General features: G+C 56.1%; 2 protein-coding genes across 7 annotated transcripts in view; both read left to right on the top strand.

Moving 5' to 3' along the window:
- Nucleotides 1-7228, top strand: part of SRF (serum response factor) — a 37401-nt gene extending 30173 nt beyond the window's left edge. For all 3 annotated transcript variants that reach the window (XM_073339838.1, XM_073339837.1, XM_073339836.1), the window contains 3 exons: nucleotides 1732-1923; nucleotides 3141-3217; nucleotides 3781-7228. In XM_073339838.1, the coding sequence (XP_073195939.1) occupies nucleotides 1732-1923; nucleotides 3141-3217; nucleotides 3781-3879 (368 nt within the window). In that variant the 3' untranslated portion in view covers nucleotides 3880-7228. The remainder of the gene's footprint in view (nucleotides 1-1731; nucleotides 1924-3140; nucleotides 3218-3780) is intronic.
- Nucleotides 7229-12729: 5501 nt separating this feature from the next.
- LOC140909765 (cullin-9-like) overlaps nucleotides 12730-16935 on the top strand; it is a 64177-nt gene continuing 59971 nt past the window's right edge. For 3 of the 4 annotated variants that reach the window (XM_073339829.1, XM_073339835.1, XM_073339833.1), the window contains exons 1-2: nucleotides 12730-12811; nucleotides 15753-16359. In XM_073339829.1, coding sequence (XP_073195930.1) covers nucleotides 15765-16359 — 595 coding nt within the window. In that variant the 5' untranslated portion in view covers nucleotides 12730-12811; nucleotides 15753-15764. Of the gene's footprint in view, nucleotides 12812-13151; nucleotides 13826-15752; nucleotides 16360-16935 lie in introns of those variants that run through there. The other variant, XM_073339830.1, reaches the window with a different exon arrangement.

Genomic DNA, 16935 nt, shown 5'->3' with positions numbered 1-16935 from the left:
CTCTATTCCAAGCAAGATAATGGAGCAGCTGATATGATTAATAAAGAACTAAAGGAGGGTAATGTGATTAGTGCACATCAGCATGGGTTATGGAAAGTAGATCCTGTCAAACTAACTTGATACCTTTATATATATATATATATATATATATATATATATATATATATATATATATATATATATATAAAAGATTTCAAGTTTGACTGATAAATGTAATCGTGTTGACATAATGTACATAGACTTCTGTCAGGGGGTTGACTTGGTATCACATGGCATTTTGATTAAAAAACAGAGAATGATATAAAATGAACATGGCATACATGACATGGACTAAAAACTGGCTAACTGATAGGTCACAAAAATAACTGTAAACAGGGACTCCTCGAGTGGGTGTGGTTCCAGTGTGGCCCACAGGGATTGGTTCTTGGCCCTAGGTTATTTAACATTTTTATCCATGACCTGGAAGAAAACATAAAATCAGTCCTGATAGAGTCTGCAGATAACACAAAGCTTGGGGGAGGGGTAAATAATGAAAAGGAAGGTCACTGATTCGGCATAATCTGGATCGCTTGGTAAGCTGGGTGGCAGCAAACTGTATGTGTTTTAATACGGCTAATTGTAAATGCATATCTCTGGGAATAAAGAATGCAGGCCACACTTCCAGGATAGGGGCCTCTATTCTGGGAAGCTGCGACTCTGAAAAAGATGTGGGGGTGGGTAGTCAGCTGACCATGAACTCCTTGAGTGACGCTCTGGCCAAAAGAGCAAACGGGAGCCGGGGATGCATAGAGGGGAATCCTGTGTAGGAGCAGAGAGGTTGTTTTATCTCTGTCTGGCACTGGTGTGACCACTGCTGGAATCCGATGTCCAGTTCTGGTGCCTACAGTTCAGTAAGGATTTGATAAATTGGGGAGGGTCAGAGAAGAGCCACAAGAATGATTAAAGGATTAGAAAACCTGCCTTAGAGTGATAGACTCAAGGAGCTCAATCTGTTTAGCTTAAAGAGAAAGTTAAGGGGTGACTTGATGACAATCTACAAGAATCTTCACGGGGAACAAATATTTAACAGTGGGCTCTTCAGCCTAGCAGGCAAAGATCTAACATGATCCGATGGCTGGAAGTTGAAGCTAGACAAATTCAGACTGGAAATGAGGCGAACGACTCACCCAGGGTCGTGCTAGATTCCCCAGCACTGGTGATTCTTCAGTCAAGTTTGGGTGTTTTTCTAAAAGCTCTGCTCCGGGAATGATTGGGGCCGGTCTCTGGCCTGTGCTTTCCAGGGGGTCAGACAAGGTGATCCCAATAGGCCCTCCTGGCCCTGGAATCCAGGATCCCCAAACCCGCAAACACCAAGTGAAGGTCACACATAGAAGAAATCCCAGCCTGGGAACGCCCGACTGATGCACCCAGCCAACCTGCCCTCTGCTCTGGAGTAACAGCAGGAGCAGATTGTGAAGTCTCTTAGAAATCCCTGAAATCTAATGCAGGCAATTCACAGCTGGACATGAATCCTCATGGGCCAGCTACTCCAGGGGTGCGGGGTAGGCCCTGCTGGGGCAGGGGACGTGGGGGCTCTGGGGTGCAGTGCTTGTCCTGCCTAAGGAGTGCTGTGGAGGGACACTGCGGGTGCAGTGCAGTGTGGGGGCCCTGTGGGGACAGTGGGGGGGGGGCTGCAGTTCATGGTCTCCTCTCCCGTTCCGCTGACTAGCGCTTGTTCTGTTTTCCTGCCAGTGACGCTGCCAGCAACGATCATGACTTCGTCTGTGCCAACCACGGTGGGAGGCCACATGATGTACCCCAGCCCTCACGCCGTGATGTATGCGCCCACCTCAGGCCTGGCGGACGGGGGGCTGACCGTCCTCAATGCCTTCTCCCAGGCATCCTCGGCGATGCAGGTCTCCCACGGGCAGGTCCAGGATCAGGGTAAGAGGGTTGCCCCCTGTGGTACGCTCAGCTTCCCTTGTGCATGGCCCCCCACCCCCTCCCCACCGTGCATCCAGCCCCCGCCCTGGGGCACAGAGGGGCGTTCCTGAGAACTTTCTGGGAAATGCGGTCACTTGATTCTGGGTTTAAATGAATTAAAAAGCAGGACCATAAAGCAGCATCTCCGGATGATCCTCTAGGCGGGCATTGTCTGGCTACGTGCGGCTTGGCAGAGCTGGGCAACAGGCGTTTCCTGCAGAGACACATGGACGGTGAATGGGCCGTTTCCTTGTATGCGTCCCAACCAAAGGGTGCCCTGCAGAGACACACCAAGAACTGCCCTTTTTAAAAATGGCCACCTTCCCCATTGCTCCCATGGGGAGGCAGGCTGCCCTTAGCAAACATGGCCCCTGTCTCCATTGCCCTGTTCCTCTCTGCCTGCTGGCAGCAGCGGGATCGCCCTCTTCCCTAGCAGTGGGGCCTGGTTGTGCCAAGAGCCACCTGTGACCCCAGGGCCATTGAGAAGGGTTGGGGAGGGCAGCCATTTTGAAAGAGGGCGGCTGTTGAGTGGGGTTGGGTGAAGATTTTTTTACCTCAGCCTCTGCCGCAGGAGCAACAGCAAAAACTGACCCTCAGCCCTAAGAGACTTTGTCAAAACCGACCCCTTGCCCCAGACCTGCTCACCAAGGATGGGAGGTGGGGGTGGGAACGCGGGGGGCAGGAGCGGGATTTGGGGAGAACATGGGGGGCAGGCAGGAGGGGGAGGGAGACTTGAGGGATGCATGCCGTGGCACAGGAGGAGCATTTGGGGGGGTGCATGTGAGGGCAGGAGGGAGAGGGATTTTGGGGAGCGCATTTGGGGGTGGGAAGGGGATTCAGGGAGGGTGCGCAGTTGACATGGGGAACAGGAAAGGAGGGGGGATTTGGGGGTGCACGTAGGGGGAGGTGAGAAACAGGAGGGAAGAGAGTATGGGGGGGCACAGGCGACTTGGGGTGGACACTGGCTCCTTTGTGTTGCCTTGGCGATGGAGAGCAGCAGGAAGCCCCGCTGAGCTGGCCTGCGTGTTGTGGCCACTTGGTCTGGTGTGGAGCGGGGTGACGCAGCCGGTGCGCGTGGCCGAACCACCTCTCAAAGGCTCGACGGCTGCTATTCCACGTGGCCCAGCCTGCCACGGCATCCTGGGGCGGAGGATCTAAGCGCTGTCTCTGTGTGGCAGGTGCTGTCCCCCAGGTGTTCCTGACGGCCCCATCGGGCACCGTTCAGATTCCGGTCTCAGCCGTCCAGCTTCACCAGGTAGGCACAGAGCAGTTCGGTGGGTACCTCGCCCGCGCCTCCCACCCGGCCTCTCCCCCACACCAGCCCTGCGGATGCGTGCAGGCTGCTTCCCCTCCCCCCTGGCCGCAGGGATCCCCAGGGGTCACTGGTAATGGGGTGTCCCAGCCCTGCCCTGCTGGAGGGAGGACATGAGAGAAGGCACTGTGCCTGGTGAGCTCTGACCCTGGGACGGCAGGTGCTCTGAACGCAGTCAGCCTCTGCTCTGCAGCGCCCCCAGCCTGTGGGGGAGACTGGCCAGGCCGCAGAGGCAGAGGACCGCAGCCTGGGCCGCTTGGTGGCAGCAGGGGTGGGGGAGTTGCTCTTTCTCCCCGCTGTTCGCAGCCAGGGTTCCCCATCCCAGCCCCGAAGCATTGCTCTGCCGACTGGGGAGGCCTGGCATTGGCCCCCTGTGCAGTGGGTGGAGCTGGCAGGCTGGCTCTCCGGGTTGGCCTGTCCCCCAGGGCCCTGGCTGCATTCTGGGGTGGCCCTAGAGCCGCAGGCCCCGTGACGCTCCCCGGTGCTCTCCTCCCTTCTCTCTCCAGATGGCCGTCATTGGCCAGCAGTCCAGCAGCAGCAGCAGTAACTTGACAGAGCTGCAGGTGGTGAACTTGGACACGTCACACAGCGCCAAGAGTGACTGAGAGGCCCTGTGGTGCCCCGGCCTGGGAACTGCGGCAGCTGCTGCCCGCCGGGTGCCGTCTCTGGCCCGTGGGCTGCGGAGCGTCTCGCCGGCCCCAGGATCGGCAGCGATTCCCTCTCGTACGGACTGCGTCACTTATTTATTGTTGCCTTTTCACGTTTCCTTCACACACACACACGCACGCACACACAGGGCACGGGGTGGAACTGAGCCGGGGCTGGGCTGCGTTCGGACGCTGCGTTTCCTGTGCTTTTCTCACTCCAGCCAAAGAAACTCGCCTCTCGAGGGGAGGGCTCGCCCCGCCATGTCAATAAACAGCCTGCTGTCTGCCCCGGCTCCTTGCTGTCCAACCGGGCATCTCCAGCTGCTGTTTGCCGGGAGTATTAGCACCGAGCTGGGCACCGGCCCAGCGACGTGACGGGAGCAGCCCCCACCGAAGGAGCTCTCTTCCCAGGTCCAGTTCTCGCTCCCCTCTGCCCATGTGCCAGGGTGGGGTAGGGCAGGTCTGGGCAGCTTGCCTTCAGCATGGCCCAGCAGCAGGCTCCCTCCTGCAGACGGCAAGCTGCTCCAGGGGGTGCCCCAGGCTGAGCCTGCTCCCCCTGCCAAGAGGGATGCAGGGGCATCAGCATCTTCCCCAGCTGCTCTCCTGCTGGCAGGGTGGGCTGGCCAGGACCTTCTCTGGCCCAGGTGGCAGCCCCAGGCCCAGCCTGCATGGCAGAAAGCCCCCCAGCGGTGACAGTGCCAGGCCGTGGGCAAGATACTGCCCTTGCGTGTAGCCCTGGCACTGCGGGGACACAGGAAAGTGAGCCCTTAGCTCAGTCACTACAGCCCCACCGGCCCCGTGCAGTGCCTCCTTGGCCTGGCGGGGGTCCCCGGGGGCCGGGGCGCTGTCCCAGCACCATCCCCGAGGAGTGGGGCCGGAGGTTGCGTGGGGTTGATGCTGGGAGGAACCGAGCTGGAAGCAAATGGCGGTTTGCATTTCCCATGATAAATGTCTCTTGTTCCACCTGGCCAAGGCAGTTGCTTTTGTGCCCTCTGGACACTAGCGAGCTGCCTGGGAGCAAGGTAACCTGGGCGTGAGTCCCTCCCCTTCCTTCTCAGAAAGCCCTGCAGCCCGTGGACGTAAATCATCTCCGCTGGCTCAGCCGGGGGCCAGCATGTGCTCTCGTTCGGGTGCCAGGGCTGGGAAGACCCAGGGATGTGGCGGCAGGATTGCTGTCTGTGCACCGCAGTGCTGCCTGGCTTCAGCCGGGGGCGCTGTCTGTGGCCGGGCACCGTTCCTGCTGTGGTTAGTGCTTTCCAAAGCACCATTTCAACGGGAGATGGAGAAACCAACTGAAACGTTAAAGGGAAAAACTGCAGGGCCCTGGAGCTGCCGCGCAGCCTGGCCCAGGAGGCAAAAAGGGGGCGGTGTGGATTCCTTCAGGCCTCCAGGAGGGGATATAGGGTGCCCCAGAGGGAGGTGCTTGGGTGGTGTGGACGCCGCAGGAGGGGGGAGGCTTCGCTCGGAGGGAGTGTCCTGTCCTGCTGGGGAGCAGAGAACGTAGGTTGCAGTGAGCGGCTCTTTGGGGCAAGAGGAGGTTGCTGACTCCTTCGGGAACGAAGCCGCTACTGTAACTTTTTTAAATTAAAGACAAGAAGCCTTGAAAAAAAAAAAAGACTTTATTTTTCTAAGTGTTAAACTCAGTATTTATGTAATTCTCCAAGGAATTAAAGTCCAGCTCCTGTACAGTTTTCATGGGGTTTGTACCACGGTGGGGGTGGGGGGTAGGGACAGGAAGGGGCCTTGCTTTTTAATATGTATTGTAACCTTGGACATGGTTCCTCCAGCATTAGCGTTTAAGCTGCCCCCCCCCCCCCGACGTGCCCACAGGTGCTAGGCGTTGAATGGGGGCCAGCTCAGCCATTCCTGCCGGTTCTGAGCGCGCCTGCGTCCTTTGTACCAGTCTGGCCGCGCTACTGCCCTGGCGTGGCCTGCGTGGCGGGCAACAGTCTAGCCTCTGGCCCCCAGGGAGCAGGGAGGGGCTGCCGGGCTGGCTCCTGCTGAGATGGGTGCAGGGGGGTGGGGGAGGATGGGGCAGAGAGTTCACACCCCAGTGGGGGAAAAGGGGAGAGGCTGGTGTGAGGCGCCCCAGCCCTTGAGGGCCCTGTCTGGTGTCGGCTGGGGTATGCCTCGCTGCACAGCTGGATTTGGAACGGTGCCCTCAGAGCTGAGGAGGGGACAGGGCCTAAGGGGCTGTCTGCCCTTGGCACCCCATTCCCTAAAGCTGCTGTCAGTCTGGGAAACAAGTGCCTCCAGCAATGCGTTTTGAGTCCGCTTCGGGAGAAGTTTCCAATGTCCCTGTGAAGCCTTAATTCTCCCTGAGCTGGGCAAGAGGCCAGCACCCAGGCCTGGGGGGGGGGGGGCGAGACGCCGGAGTTTCAGGCTGCTGGCTCTCCTGTGCCCCCGGGGCCGTTCTCTGCCCCTGGCACCCCTCCCGGTAACACTGGCAGATATGGCTCTCTCTCCCTCTCACCTGCCGCTTTGAGGAGTGGGGTCGGCCTCTCGCTAGCTCTCTCCTCGTGCTGTTCCCTGGTGAGCAGGGCAGGTCCCCTGGGGAGTGTGGACATGCTAGGACCAGTCATTCCTCTTAGCGCTGGGGAGCTCCCCGGAGCCTTTCCTCCGAGCCAGCCTCTCCACTCCCCTCTGTCTGCGCAGCTCCTGGTTCCAAGCAGCACCTGACCCATTGTGGGGCCGTGTAATGGGGGGGGGGGGGCGCAGAGCCCAGCCATGGCTTAGGACGATATGCCCAGGTCTCTCTGTGGTACAGGGCCACTTTTCCAGGCAGCAACTTCCCCCTGGTGTTGCTAACCAGGAGTCAGCCCAGGGCAGGGAGGGAGTCTGGAGCTGTTGTCTGGCCTTTCCCCCCTGTTTTTCTCGGGCTGGTGCTGTGAAACTGACCCCCTGGCCAGAGCTGGAATGAGTTGGATTAAAGCCCCCGTGCAAGGTCAGGAAATGCTCCCCCTGTCCTCCAAAGGAAATGCAGGTTAAACGCTAATGTTGCATTTTATTTAAAGTGCGGACTTGTCAGAACACTTGTGTATCAGGGATGAAATGGCATTTATTGTGTGGTGACCTTTTTAGTTCCTTTTATTGATTGTTTTGGGGTTTGTGTGTGCAAGCGTGTGCTTGGTTGTGTGCGTGCGTCCGTGTGTGTGGTGGTTGTGGGTTTTTTTTTGTTTTTGTTTTTTTTAAAACGTTTCCAGGGTTGTGTTTCTGGAAGGATGTGGAAGTAATCACAGTACTATGTACAGAGCTTTCTTTTGTATTAAAAAATACTCTTTCAATAAATGTATCATTTGTGCACAGATTGGGTGGTCGTGAGTCTGCTTCTAGGCACTGGGTGCTTAAAGGAGAACAACCCAGGGGAGGGGCTGAGACGTGCATGGTGTATGTCGTTCCCAGTTGTAAGTGACTTCACACAAGCAGAAATGGCTTGATTATAAGTTAAAGAAACAAACTGGGTGCCCAGGCCAGATGGCAAAGGCTGACTCGCTAACACAGCCCTCTGAAAGCCAATCAGCCAACCACAGATTCAATGCCAGCCTCTTCCACGTGTTCTGCTGCACCTGACCTGACAAGTGAACATCTGGGGGGGAAAAAGGTTTAGGGTTGGTTGCCAATGATTTGAAGGTCTGCTCTATGTCCCTTGAGAGCATGCTCTTGGGGTTTCTTGGGTAGGGCTTGTGTGTGGAATTTTTAATAACAAAGCGAGGACGTTCCAAGACACACAACCTCCTTGAAATGGAGTGAAGGCTGGGCGTATTAGTAACGTAAGAGTAAACCGGGAGGTTGTAATTCATACTAACCCATGCACCCAGGAAACTCAGAGATGAGGCTGCAGTTGAAAGAAATCCTAACTTGTAATGCTCTGGGAAGGCACCCAAACAACCTGGACTCTGCCCCCAAGTCAGGCCATTCAATAACTGCCATTGTGACTAAGCTTTTTTGTGACTGAGGTTCCAGGTTAGACTAAACTGATTTTTATGGTGACAGTAAGGTTTTTTGCCTGCCATGAGATCACTGCAGGGCAGAGTTGTAAATTTGATATTTCCTGACTTTTGAGTGCTGGCCTTTGCTCCACATTCTGAACGGAGCAGTTTTTTGTATATAATTTCCAAGGGTCTTTTAAAAGAAACTCTAACGCCCTCACCCCACCATGATCCTGATTAAACCCAGGCCCTTCAGCGTGGCAGCAGAGCCCCTGCCCACGTGAGTGAAAGATTAGGTGTAGTAGCTGCCGGCGCGTGTCGGCTGTTACTCTCGGTGGCCTAGCCACGGGGGAGCGTCTAGCACGCTGAAACAGCGAGGTACAGCGGCAGGAGGAGCCTTGTTTTAAAGACAGCGAAGCTGGGTCTGTAGCCACACTACCTCTCAGAAAGATGCTGCCACAGCTAAGTGGTTGTCTCGCCCATATTAATCACCTGGGGTCTGTTCCCACCGTGGCCAAGTGTGAGGGCTACGAGCCACAGACGTTACCTCAGGTTTACGCTAGGCCAAGACCACTGAGTAGGAAAGTTCAGGAATAAATAATTACCGATGCAGTCAGAAGACATGAGCTGTGAAACCGTAGTCCCCCGTCTGGTGCACTGTTCCTGAACCCCACGGGTAGCTAAGTGGCTGAGGAGCCATTTTGTCTGTGTCCTGACTGGAAGAGAGCCGTGTGGGCTGGTGCTTGTGAAGTACTCATTGAATGTTCAGGGTTTTTGACAGCAGGCTGCAGTCAGCAAATCACAGATGGGAAATGAGAATTTCCAGCTGCTCCTAATTGCCAGATCTGAACTGAGTTACATGGGGCCGGCAAAAGGCTTTTCCCTGACCCCAGTATGTCCCTCTTGCTGAACTATGGAGTCCTGCCGCATATCGTGGAGGAACTAGAGGTCTTCAAAAAGCAGTCTCAAGAATGGTAATGGAAAGCGTACGGTAACTTAATATAGCAGTCTCTACCATACCACCCTACTGTTCTCTGGGTGGAGAACTAAAACAAATTTCTGAGCGTGGCTTATGGCACAGTGATTACACACACACTTTCTCAGCATGCTAACAGATACGACAATTGCTACTCTCACGTAAAGACCATGGCTCAGACCTCGTGTGTGAAAGTTAGCGTTACATTATGTACATGTGCTAGATGTTAGGTCTTCTGTTTCTAACTGGGTGTGTAGGATTATTTTGTTCATTGGGAAGATTGCTATTTGGATGTGCTTGCACACTACAGTGAGGAATGCAAGACACCGCTCACTGGGTAGCTAGACGGGCTGGATGCTATTTAGAGCCCTGAGGAACCTCTAGAAGAGGAGTGGACAAAAGGCACATGAGGACTGGTCACAAAGGTAAGATGAAAACCAGGAAAGAGGGTATGAAATCAAGGGGTAAATAGAATCGTAGAGAACAATCAAGGGTAGTGGAGAAGTCAAGGTGGATGAGGACAAAGTGAAGGCTCTGAGATTTAGACAAGTCTCTGGAGATTTTGGGAAGAGCAGTTCTGGTGGAGACCTCATTGGCTGGGTCCAAGGGTAAATAGAGGGGAGGAAGGCAATGGCCAGTCCTCTATGCGGCCAGACGGTGGAGGGAGACAGTGGGGTAGGTGGAGAGACAAGCAAGGTTAAGGGTAGGTTTTTCAGGATTGGGGGAAACCGAGCGGACAGAGCTGGACAAGCCAGGGCCCAAGTGGAGGATTGGAAGTGGAGAATAGGCCATTAACCTGTGTCAGATCCTGTCAATAGCCTCTCTGAAGAGCAAGGTCTCCTAAGTGCCCATGAACAGCATGATGCCTTCAGACACTGTTGTCCAAAAACTTTCCACCCATTCCCTATTTACTGTTGTGTTACACTGCCCTGAATCAGGGAGCTCAGTTCAGTCCCCATCCAGGCCCATGGGGACTGAGATGTTAGTGGGAGCCTGAACTGTACACTTCAGTGTTTGCAGGATGGGGGATGACTTACAGAAATAAGGAGATTTAATACATTTTCAATTACAGAAGGGAGTAGGGGAGGGGGGAAATCACATGTTACCAAAAGATCAAACTGAATGCTACAGGAATGTACAAGCATTTTAGGTATAGGATTCTTTGAGAGGGCTGAACCCTAAAGGCTCAGAAACTAACATAGCAAATTAAAAAAAAAAATTTTTTAATGTAATGACTTTTGGGTGAATAACTAATGATTTTTGAATGCTTGTCCTTGTCAGTCTATCTTGGGTTGAATATCTGTATTTAGCAAAAAATTACAGTATGACTTTGTGCCCTTAAGGCCAGTTTTGTTAAAGGTATTAATTTAGGCAGCTAGTGGGATTTCAAAACCACCTAGTTACATTCAACCTTTAATTCCTGTGAGCCCACAGAATAAACTGGTTTCTTTTTTTCATAACAGAGAGCAACCACTGACCACTGGAAAACTAAGTTGTGATAGTACAGAACAACCAGGAAGTGTTACACTAGGAGTGACAGCAAAGGCTGGTGTGCAGTGTGTGGGGGGGGGGTCCTAACGTGTCTCTTGACGTTCCCAGCAACTGTACATGAAACAGCACACCGCCATCCAGCTGCACAGTGTTAACACGGGTCAGTGACGAAGTGCTAAAAGGCATAAAAAGTAAAAGTAAACAACGTAAAGGTGTGAAATGCAGTTACAGTGGCATACCACAAAAAACAAAAAAACAGGCCCAGTCAGGCAGCCAGAATCGCTCCTAAGTCTCAGCGACTTGCTATGAGGCTTCATGCAGCCATACACGCTGACAAGGGATTCTGCATGCATCCCATGCAGTGAGCTGTAGCCCATGACAGCTTATGCTCAAATAAATGTGTTAGCCTCTAAGGTGCCACAAGTCCTCCTGTTCTTTTTGCAGGCAGTGGTGTTGTAACCGGGTCAGTCCCGCGGTATTAGAAAGATGAGGGGAGAGGGAATATATTTTATTGGACCAGCTTCTGCTGGGGAGAGAGACAAGCTTTCCAGCTGACACAGATTCTTTGAAACAGTACAAAGCACAGGTGCTGGAATTAGGGGTGCTTGAGGTGGGCGGCTGCTGCACCCCCCTGGCTTGAAATGGTTTCTATCATACACAGGGTTTACAGTTTGGTTCAATGGCTCTCAGCACCCCACTATAAAAATTGTTCCAGCCCCCCTGCTACAAAAATGAATGACTATGGTAATGGGGGGGGGGCTGTATGGGGAAGATTGGGGTCTGCACAGGAACTGTTGGGGGGCTATAAGAGTGGGGGCTGCACAGGAACTGTTGGGGGCTGTATGGGAAATGGGGGGCTGTATGGGGAAGATTGGGGGCTGTGTGGGGAAGATTGGGGTCTGCATGGGAACTGTTGGGGGGCTATAAGAGTGGGGGCTGCACAGGAACTGCTGGGGGGCTGTATGGGAAATGGGGGGCTGTATGGGGAAGATTGGGGGCTGCATGGGAACTGTTGGGGGGCTATAAGAGTGGGAGCTGCACAGGAACTGTTGGGGGGCTGTATGGGGAAGATGGGGGGCTGCACGGGAACTGCTGGGGGCTGTGTGGGGAAGATGGGGGGCTGCACGGGAACTGCTGGGGGCTGTTCGGGAAAAGGGGGGGTGTACGGGAAGTGTCGGGGGGCTGTATGGGAAATGGGGGCTGTGTGGGGAAGATTGGGGACTACACGGGAAGTGTTGGGGGGCTGTGTGGGGAAGATGGGGGGTGCACGGGAAGTGATGGGGGGCTGTGTGGGGAAGATGGGGGGTGTACAGGAAGTGTTGGGGGCTGTGTGGGAAATGGGGGGCTGTGTGGGGAAGATGGGGGGCTGCACGGGAAGTGTTGGGGGGCTGTGTGGGGAAGATGGGGGGATGCACGGGAAGTGTTGGGGGGCTGTATGGGAAATGGGGGCTGTGTGGGGAAGATGGGGGGCTGCACGGGAAGTGTTGGGGGGCTGTGTGGGGAAGATGGGGGGTGCACGGGAAGTGTTGGGGGGCTGTATGGGAAATGGGGGCTGTGTGGGGAAGATGGGGGGCTGCACGGGAAGTGTTGGGGGGCTGTGTGGGGAAGATGGGGGGTGCACGGGAAGTGTTGGGGGGCTGTATGGGAAATGGGGGCTGTGTGGGGAAGATGGGGGGCTGCACGGGAAGTGTTGGGGGGCTGTGTGGGGAAGATGGGGGGTGCACGGGAAGTGTTGGGGGGCTGTGTGGGGAAGATGGGGGGCTGTGTGGGGAAGATGGGGGGTGCACGGGAAGTGTTGGGGGCTGTGTGGGAAATGGGGGGCTGTGTGGGGAAGATGGGGGGTGCACGGGAAGTGTTGGGGGGCTGTGTGGGGAAGATGGGGGGCTGTGTGGGGAAGATGGGGGGCTGCACGGGAAGTGTTGGGGGGCTGTGTGGGGAAGATGGGGGGTGCACGGGAAGTGTTGGGGGGCTGTGTGGGGAAGATGGGGGGTGCACGGGAAGTGTTGGGGGGCTGTGTGGGGAAGATGGGGGGCTGTGTGGGGAAGATGGGGGGCTGCACGGGAAGTGTTGGGGGGCTGTGTGGGGAAGATGGGGGCTGCACGGGAAGTGTTGGGGGGCTGTGTGGGAAATGGGGGCTGTGTGGGGAAGATGGGGGGCTGCACGGGAAGTGTTGGGGGGCTGTGTGGGGAAGATGGGGGGCTGCACGGGGAAGATTTCTCTGCAGCTGCAGGCACGCAGTCGGCCTGGGGCCGCCCTCCCCGGGCAGAGCACGGCCCCGGGCGGGGCTGGCCCGAGCCGCCCCCTGCAGGCAGCGGGGACCAGCCCCTCGCCGCCCCATCCGCGGCAAGCAGCGGTCCCGGCTACCCAAGCGCCCCCGCGCCCGCCCTGTCCCTCGCTCCGACCCGTAAGCTCGGCGCGCGCCGCGCATGCGCTGCCGTACCCGGAAGCGGGGAGCGGCCGAGGCGAGGACGGGAGCGCGGCGCTGACTGCACAGGTGCCGGGCTCGGGACGCGCCCCTCCCCCCGCGCGGCTGGGTCCGGCCCGAGGGCTGCGGGGGGCGGGTCCGGCCCGAGGGCTGCGGGGGGCGGGTCCGGCCGGGCCGGGCCGCGCGGCGCGGCGCGCTCTGGGGTGTCCGGGCCGGGAGCCCGGCTGCGGCGGGGAGGGGCCGGAGGGAGGCCGGGGCCGTGGCAGCGCCTGGAGCTGGGTGGCGAGCCCGCGGGCGGGGGCGGGGCGGGGGCGAGCCCGCGGGCGGGGGCGCGGCCCCGAGGTGCTTCTCGGCGGGGGCCGCCCCGGGCTTGCCGGGGGTGACTTATCTCCAGGGGGAGACGGGCGGCAGCCGCCGCGCTAGCCGGGCTCCCCGCAGGGAGAAGCCCTGCGCCGCTGCCGCTCGGGAGGGTCCCGGGTGCGGTTCCCAGCTTGCGGGGAGAGGGGCAGGCTGGGCCTCTGAACCGCTCTCCGGCAGGGGTTTCTGTGGGCTCCCTGGTGCGGTGTCGGAAGCACCCTGGAAGGTCTAACTGATTTATTTGGGCATAAGCGTTCGTGGGGATCTGTATGAAGCGGGTTTGTAGCCCAGGGAAGCTCATGCTCAAATACATTGGTTAGTCTCTAAAGTGCCCCAAGTCCGCCTTGTTTTTGCGGGTGCAGACGGACAGGGCTGCCCCTCTGGAACCTGGAAGGTCTGTTGCTGGTCAGTGAACTAAGGGTACTTCAGGAGCGGGGAGGTGGGTGTTAATAGGGACAGTTGGCTAAAGCAGCAGGTGGGAGCGAATTGGTAATGGACTGGGGGGGGCACGGGTCAAATTGGATTGGAACAAATCGGTTGGAGAGTCCAGTGAGCCGAGGGCGCTCGAAAGGGTGGTGTGGCAGGCTTGCTTCCTGAAGGGCGCAGCAGTGTGGCATTGTGCTCTCCACAGCTGCAGAGTCTGCGCTTTGTCTCGGAGCTGGGCTCCGGGTTCTAAGTGCTCATTACAGGAAGAGTCACCGTGTGTTTGTGAAGACATCCTTGCAGGTGCGAACTGAGTGTAACCAATGCAATGGTTTGAGTCCCTAGACAGCCTGAGGAGCTGTCCCATTCATCTCACTGCCCCGTTACTCTGAAACCTCATGGTATTTACTATTTCACTGCTGAGACCTGCAGTAAAACCACTCAGCTATTGAACTTGTCACACAATCCTAAAATGCCTGCTGAGGTGCCTAAACCCCCAGCTGTTCCCTACCCAGCTGCTAAAACATCCAGCTTCACCTGACAACTTTTATGAGGCAGTTACCCATTGCCCGCACAAAACTCGCTGGCACACTGTGAACACTGAAAATGTGAGGACAGTGAAGTGAGTGCAATGTAAGATCAGAGTAAATGACCTGGGAGCTGTTGTGTGTGATTTCTTTCCCTGTTTCATTCAGTTTCTATTCTGTGTAAGCTATTTGGGGCTAGCACCTTCTTTTTGTTGTGTATTTATACAGTATGAGGCACAAGGGGATCCTGGCCCAGGCCTGGAGCTCCTGAGTGCTACCACAATATATGTGTTGAATACGTAGTGTCATCCACTGTTTAATTCAGAGGAAGCACCCACAGAATCCCAGCTCTGCTGTACCAGAGTGCTGTGGAATCCAGGGACCGTGCTACAGGATTTAGGTCTGGCTGTGCCCTCCCTCTACATCTACAGAGGAGTCGTGTCTCAGTGTAGCCCTCCTTTGCATGCAGAGGCCTCCCTCTAGTTGTAGAAAGGATGATCATTTCCTTGTGTGATGTCTGCTTGTTGACAGTGACTCAGAGAACTCAGATCCAGCTTAAGCTGCACAATGTTTCTCCTTATTACCAGCTCCCTTGGCCATGAGGGTAAATGATTCAGGCATCATCTATTCATTTCTCCTCACTGTCTGCCACGTGGACTCCATTAACCACTCTCTCAGTGTAAATAATGTAACTTAATACCATGGGTAGTACAGATAGGTGCTTTACATGCAGCCTAGTCACCAGGGTCTTTGAGAACAGTGCTATGCACAGCGCATGTCCTTAGAACCTCTGTTCATACTGATAGGAAGTTTCCTGCTGACAGGCTGGTCGCTGGCCCCCAGCCATAAATAAGGCTGCAAGCCGGAGAGGAGCTTGAAATGCAGAAATGGCAACAGAAAAGCAAACTGAGTTTCTTGGTCCACATGTGCCAAGGTTTCATGTCCATGGTACCTGCCTCAGTGTGAGGTGATAGTTTCTTAGTCTGGCTCTGGTGAACCTTCCTGTTCAGTACCAGGAAAACTCAGACTGCATGCAGTTTAGGGAATGACTGGGTCAGTGGGAATTTGATTTGTTCAATGAGATTAATTTACTGTATGTGTATTGAACCTAGGAAATTCTGTTAATGACTTTTCCCCTTGGGGAATGATGGCGGATCTTGAGCTATTTGCTGTACAAACACACACTGAGTGGCAATCTCTGCCCTGAAGAACTTACAGTCCAAACGCACAAGACAGATCAAGTGTGGGAGGGAAAACAGAGGTGGTGACTTGCCTAAGGTGACACAGTGAGTCGGTGGCAGGGCTGGGGGCAGAACCCGGTCTCCTAAGTCTCAGGCCAGTGCCCTGTCCATTTGACTGTGCTGCTCCCTGTGGAATGGGCTAGCTGGGCTTTTCCATCCACCGGGATGGCTTTGCCAGGGATCTGGCACCCTCTGGCTCCCTCAGTAAGCCAGGGCTGGGCCCCAGGCTCATAGGAGGTTTAGGTTTGCATGTGGAGCTCTTGCTCATCTCCTGGCGGGGATGTTGCCTACAGAGCTCTGATCTGGGGTGCAGAATGCCAGGAGGCCTGACATGCAGAGATCTCCATCTCTAGCTCCCTCTCCTACCAGCTGGGTCCCAGAGGCTCTTCCCTGGAGGGCTCTCAACTGGGGTTCCTAGGTAGCTCATAACCTGCTCCTGCCTCTCTCTCTGTCTCTGCGCAGACGTTCCCCGTCATGGTGGGCGAGAGGAGGAACGGAAACCTGCTCGTGCACCTGGGGCCCAAGCTGCAGGCCCACCCCGAGGAGCTGATCCGGCAGCGCCGGGGCCACGATGGCCACACCGAGTACCTGATTCGCTGGAGCATCCTCAGCTTGGAGGAGGCCCCAGGGAGCAGCACCAATGCCTCTTCGGCGGAGAGCAAAGCGGAGAACATCCTGATGTGGATGTCGGCAGAGGAGGTTTATGCCAACTGCCCGACGCTGCTGGGCAAGAGGAAGCCCGAGGGGCAACGGGTGAAGGAAGAGAAGGCACCCAGCACGTTCCCTCCGGACGTCACGCTGGACGAGGCCTCGCTGCTGGAGATGAAGGCTGACGTCAGGAACCTGGTGCAGCGGGCTGGCCGGCAGATGGCTGGGCCCACGGGCCCGGAGTCCTCCATCCTCAACACCATCCACGTGCTGAGCGCCTACGCCAGCATTGGCTCGCTGACGGGCGTCTTCAAGGAGACCGGGGCCCTGGACCTGCTGATGAAGATGCTGTGTAATGAGGAGAAGCAAATCCGCCGCAGCGCCGGCAAGATGCTGAGGGCCCTGGCTTCCCACGATGCAGGTGAGATCTCCTGGCAAGGAGCCCCAGAGAAGGGCTGGGCCAGACCCAGCTGCTGAGCATGGTGTACTGGGGGGATCCTGGAGCTCTCCGGGAAGGGGAAAAGATTGGAGCTGGGTTCCCCCAGGCAGCAGGATCTTCTCGGGGACCCTGTTCTCTTCTGGGTGCCTGGGGAGGAGTTGGGACTGGGTACTGTTTCTAGTATGTGGGATCAAGTACTCTGACAATATGACTGGCTGATGAGGGCCTGACTTGCTCATCTCATGGTTGCTCAGCAGAATGTAGAAATCAGAGGCCTGAATGTGTTTCAAGGTGCCTCCTAGGGAGGGAGAAGTCCTGTAATTGATCTCCACACGCTTCCAAGGCCAGCAAACTCAGCAGAATTTCTTGGGAGGAATGAGGCCAAGCAGTGAGCAGAGTGAGATGCTGAGGACAAGGCATTGGGACTGCACTGCTGTGGGAGACCTGGGTTTAGTTCCAGTCTTCTTTCGTCTGCTGGGGGTACTGAAGAGGTCGGACCACAAGCTCATCTACGGTGCTGCCCCGGGCAGACTAGAGCAGCATTCTGGACTCTGAAGC

The sequence above is a fragment of the Lepidochelys kempii genome, chromosome 3, assembly GCF_965140265.1.
Source record: "Lepidochelys kempii isolate rLepKem1 chromosome 3, rLepKem1.hap2, whole genome shotgun sequence".
NCBI lineage: Eukaryota > Metazoa > Chordata > Testudines > Cheloniidae > Lepidochelys > Lepidochelys kempii.
Note: the sequence above shows the minus strand (reverse complement) of the source record. Positions and strands in the feature narration are given on the sequence as shown.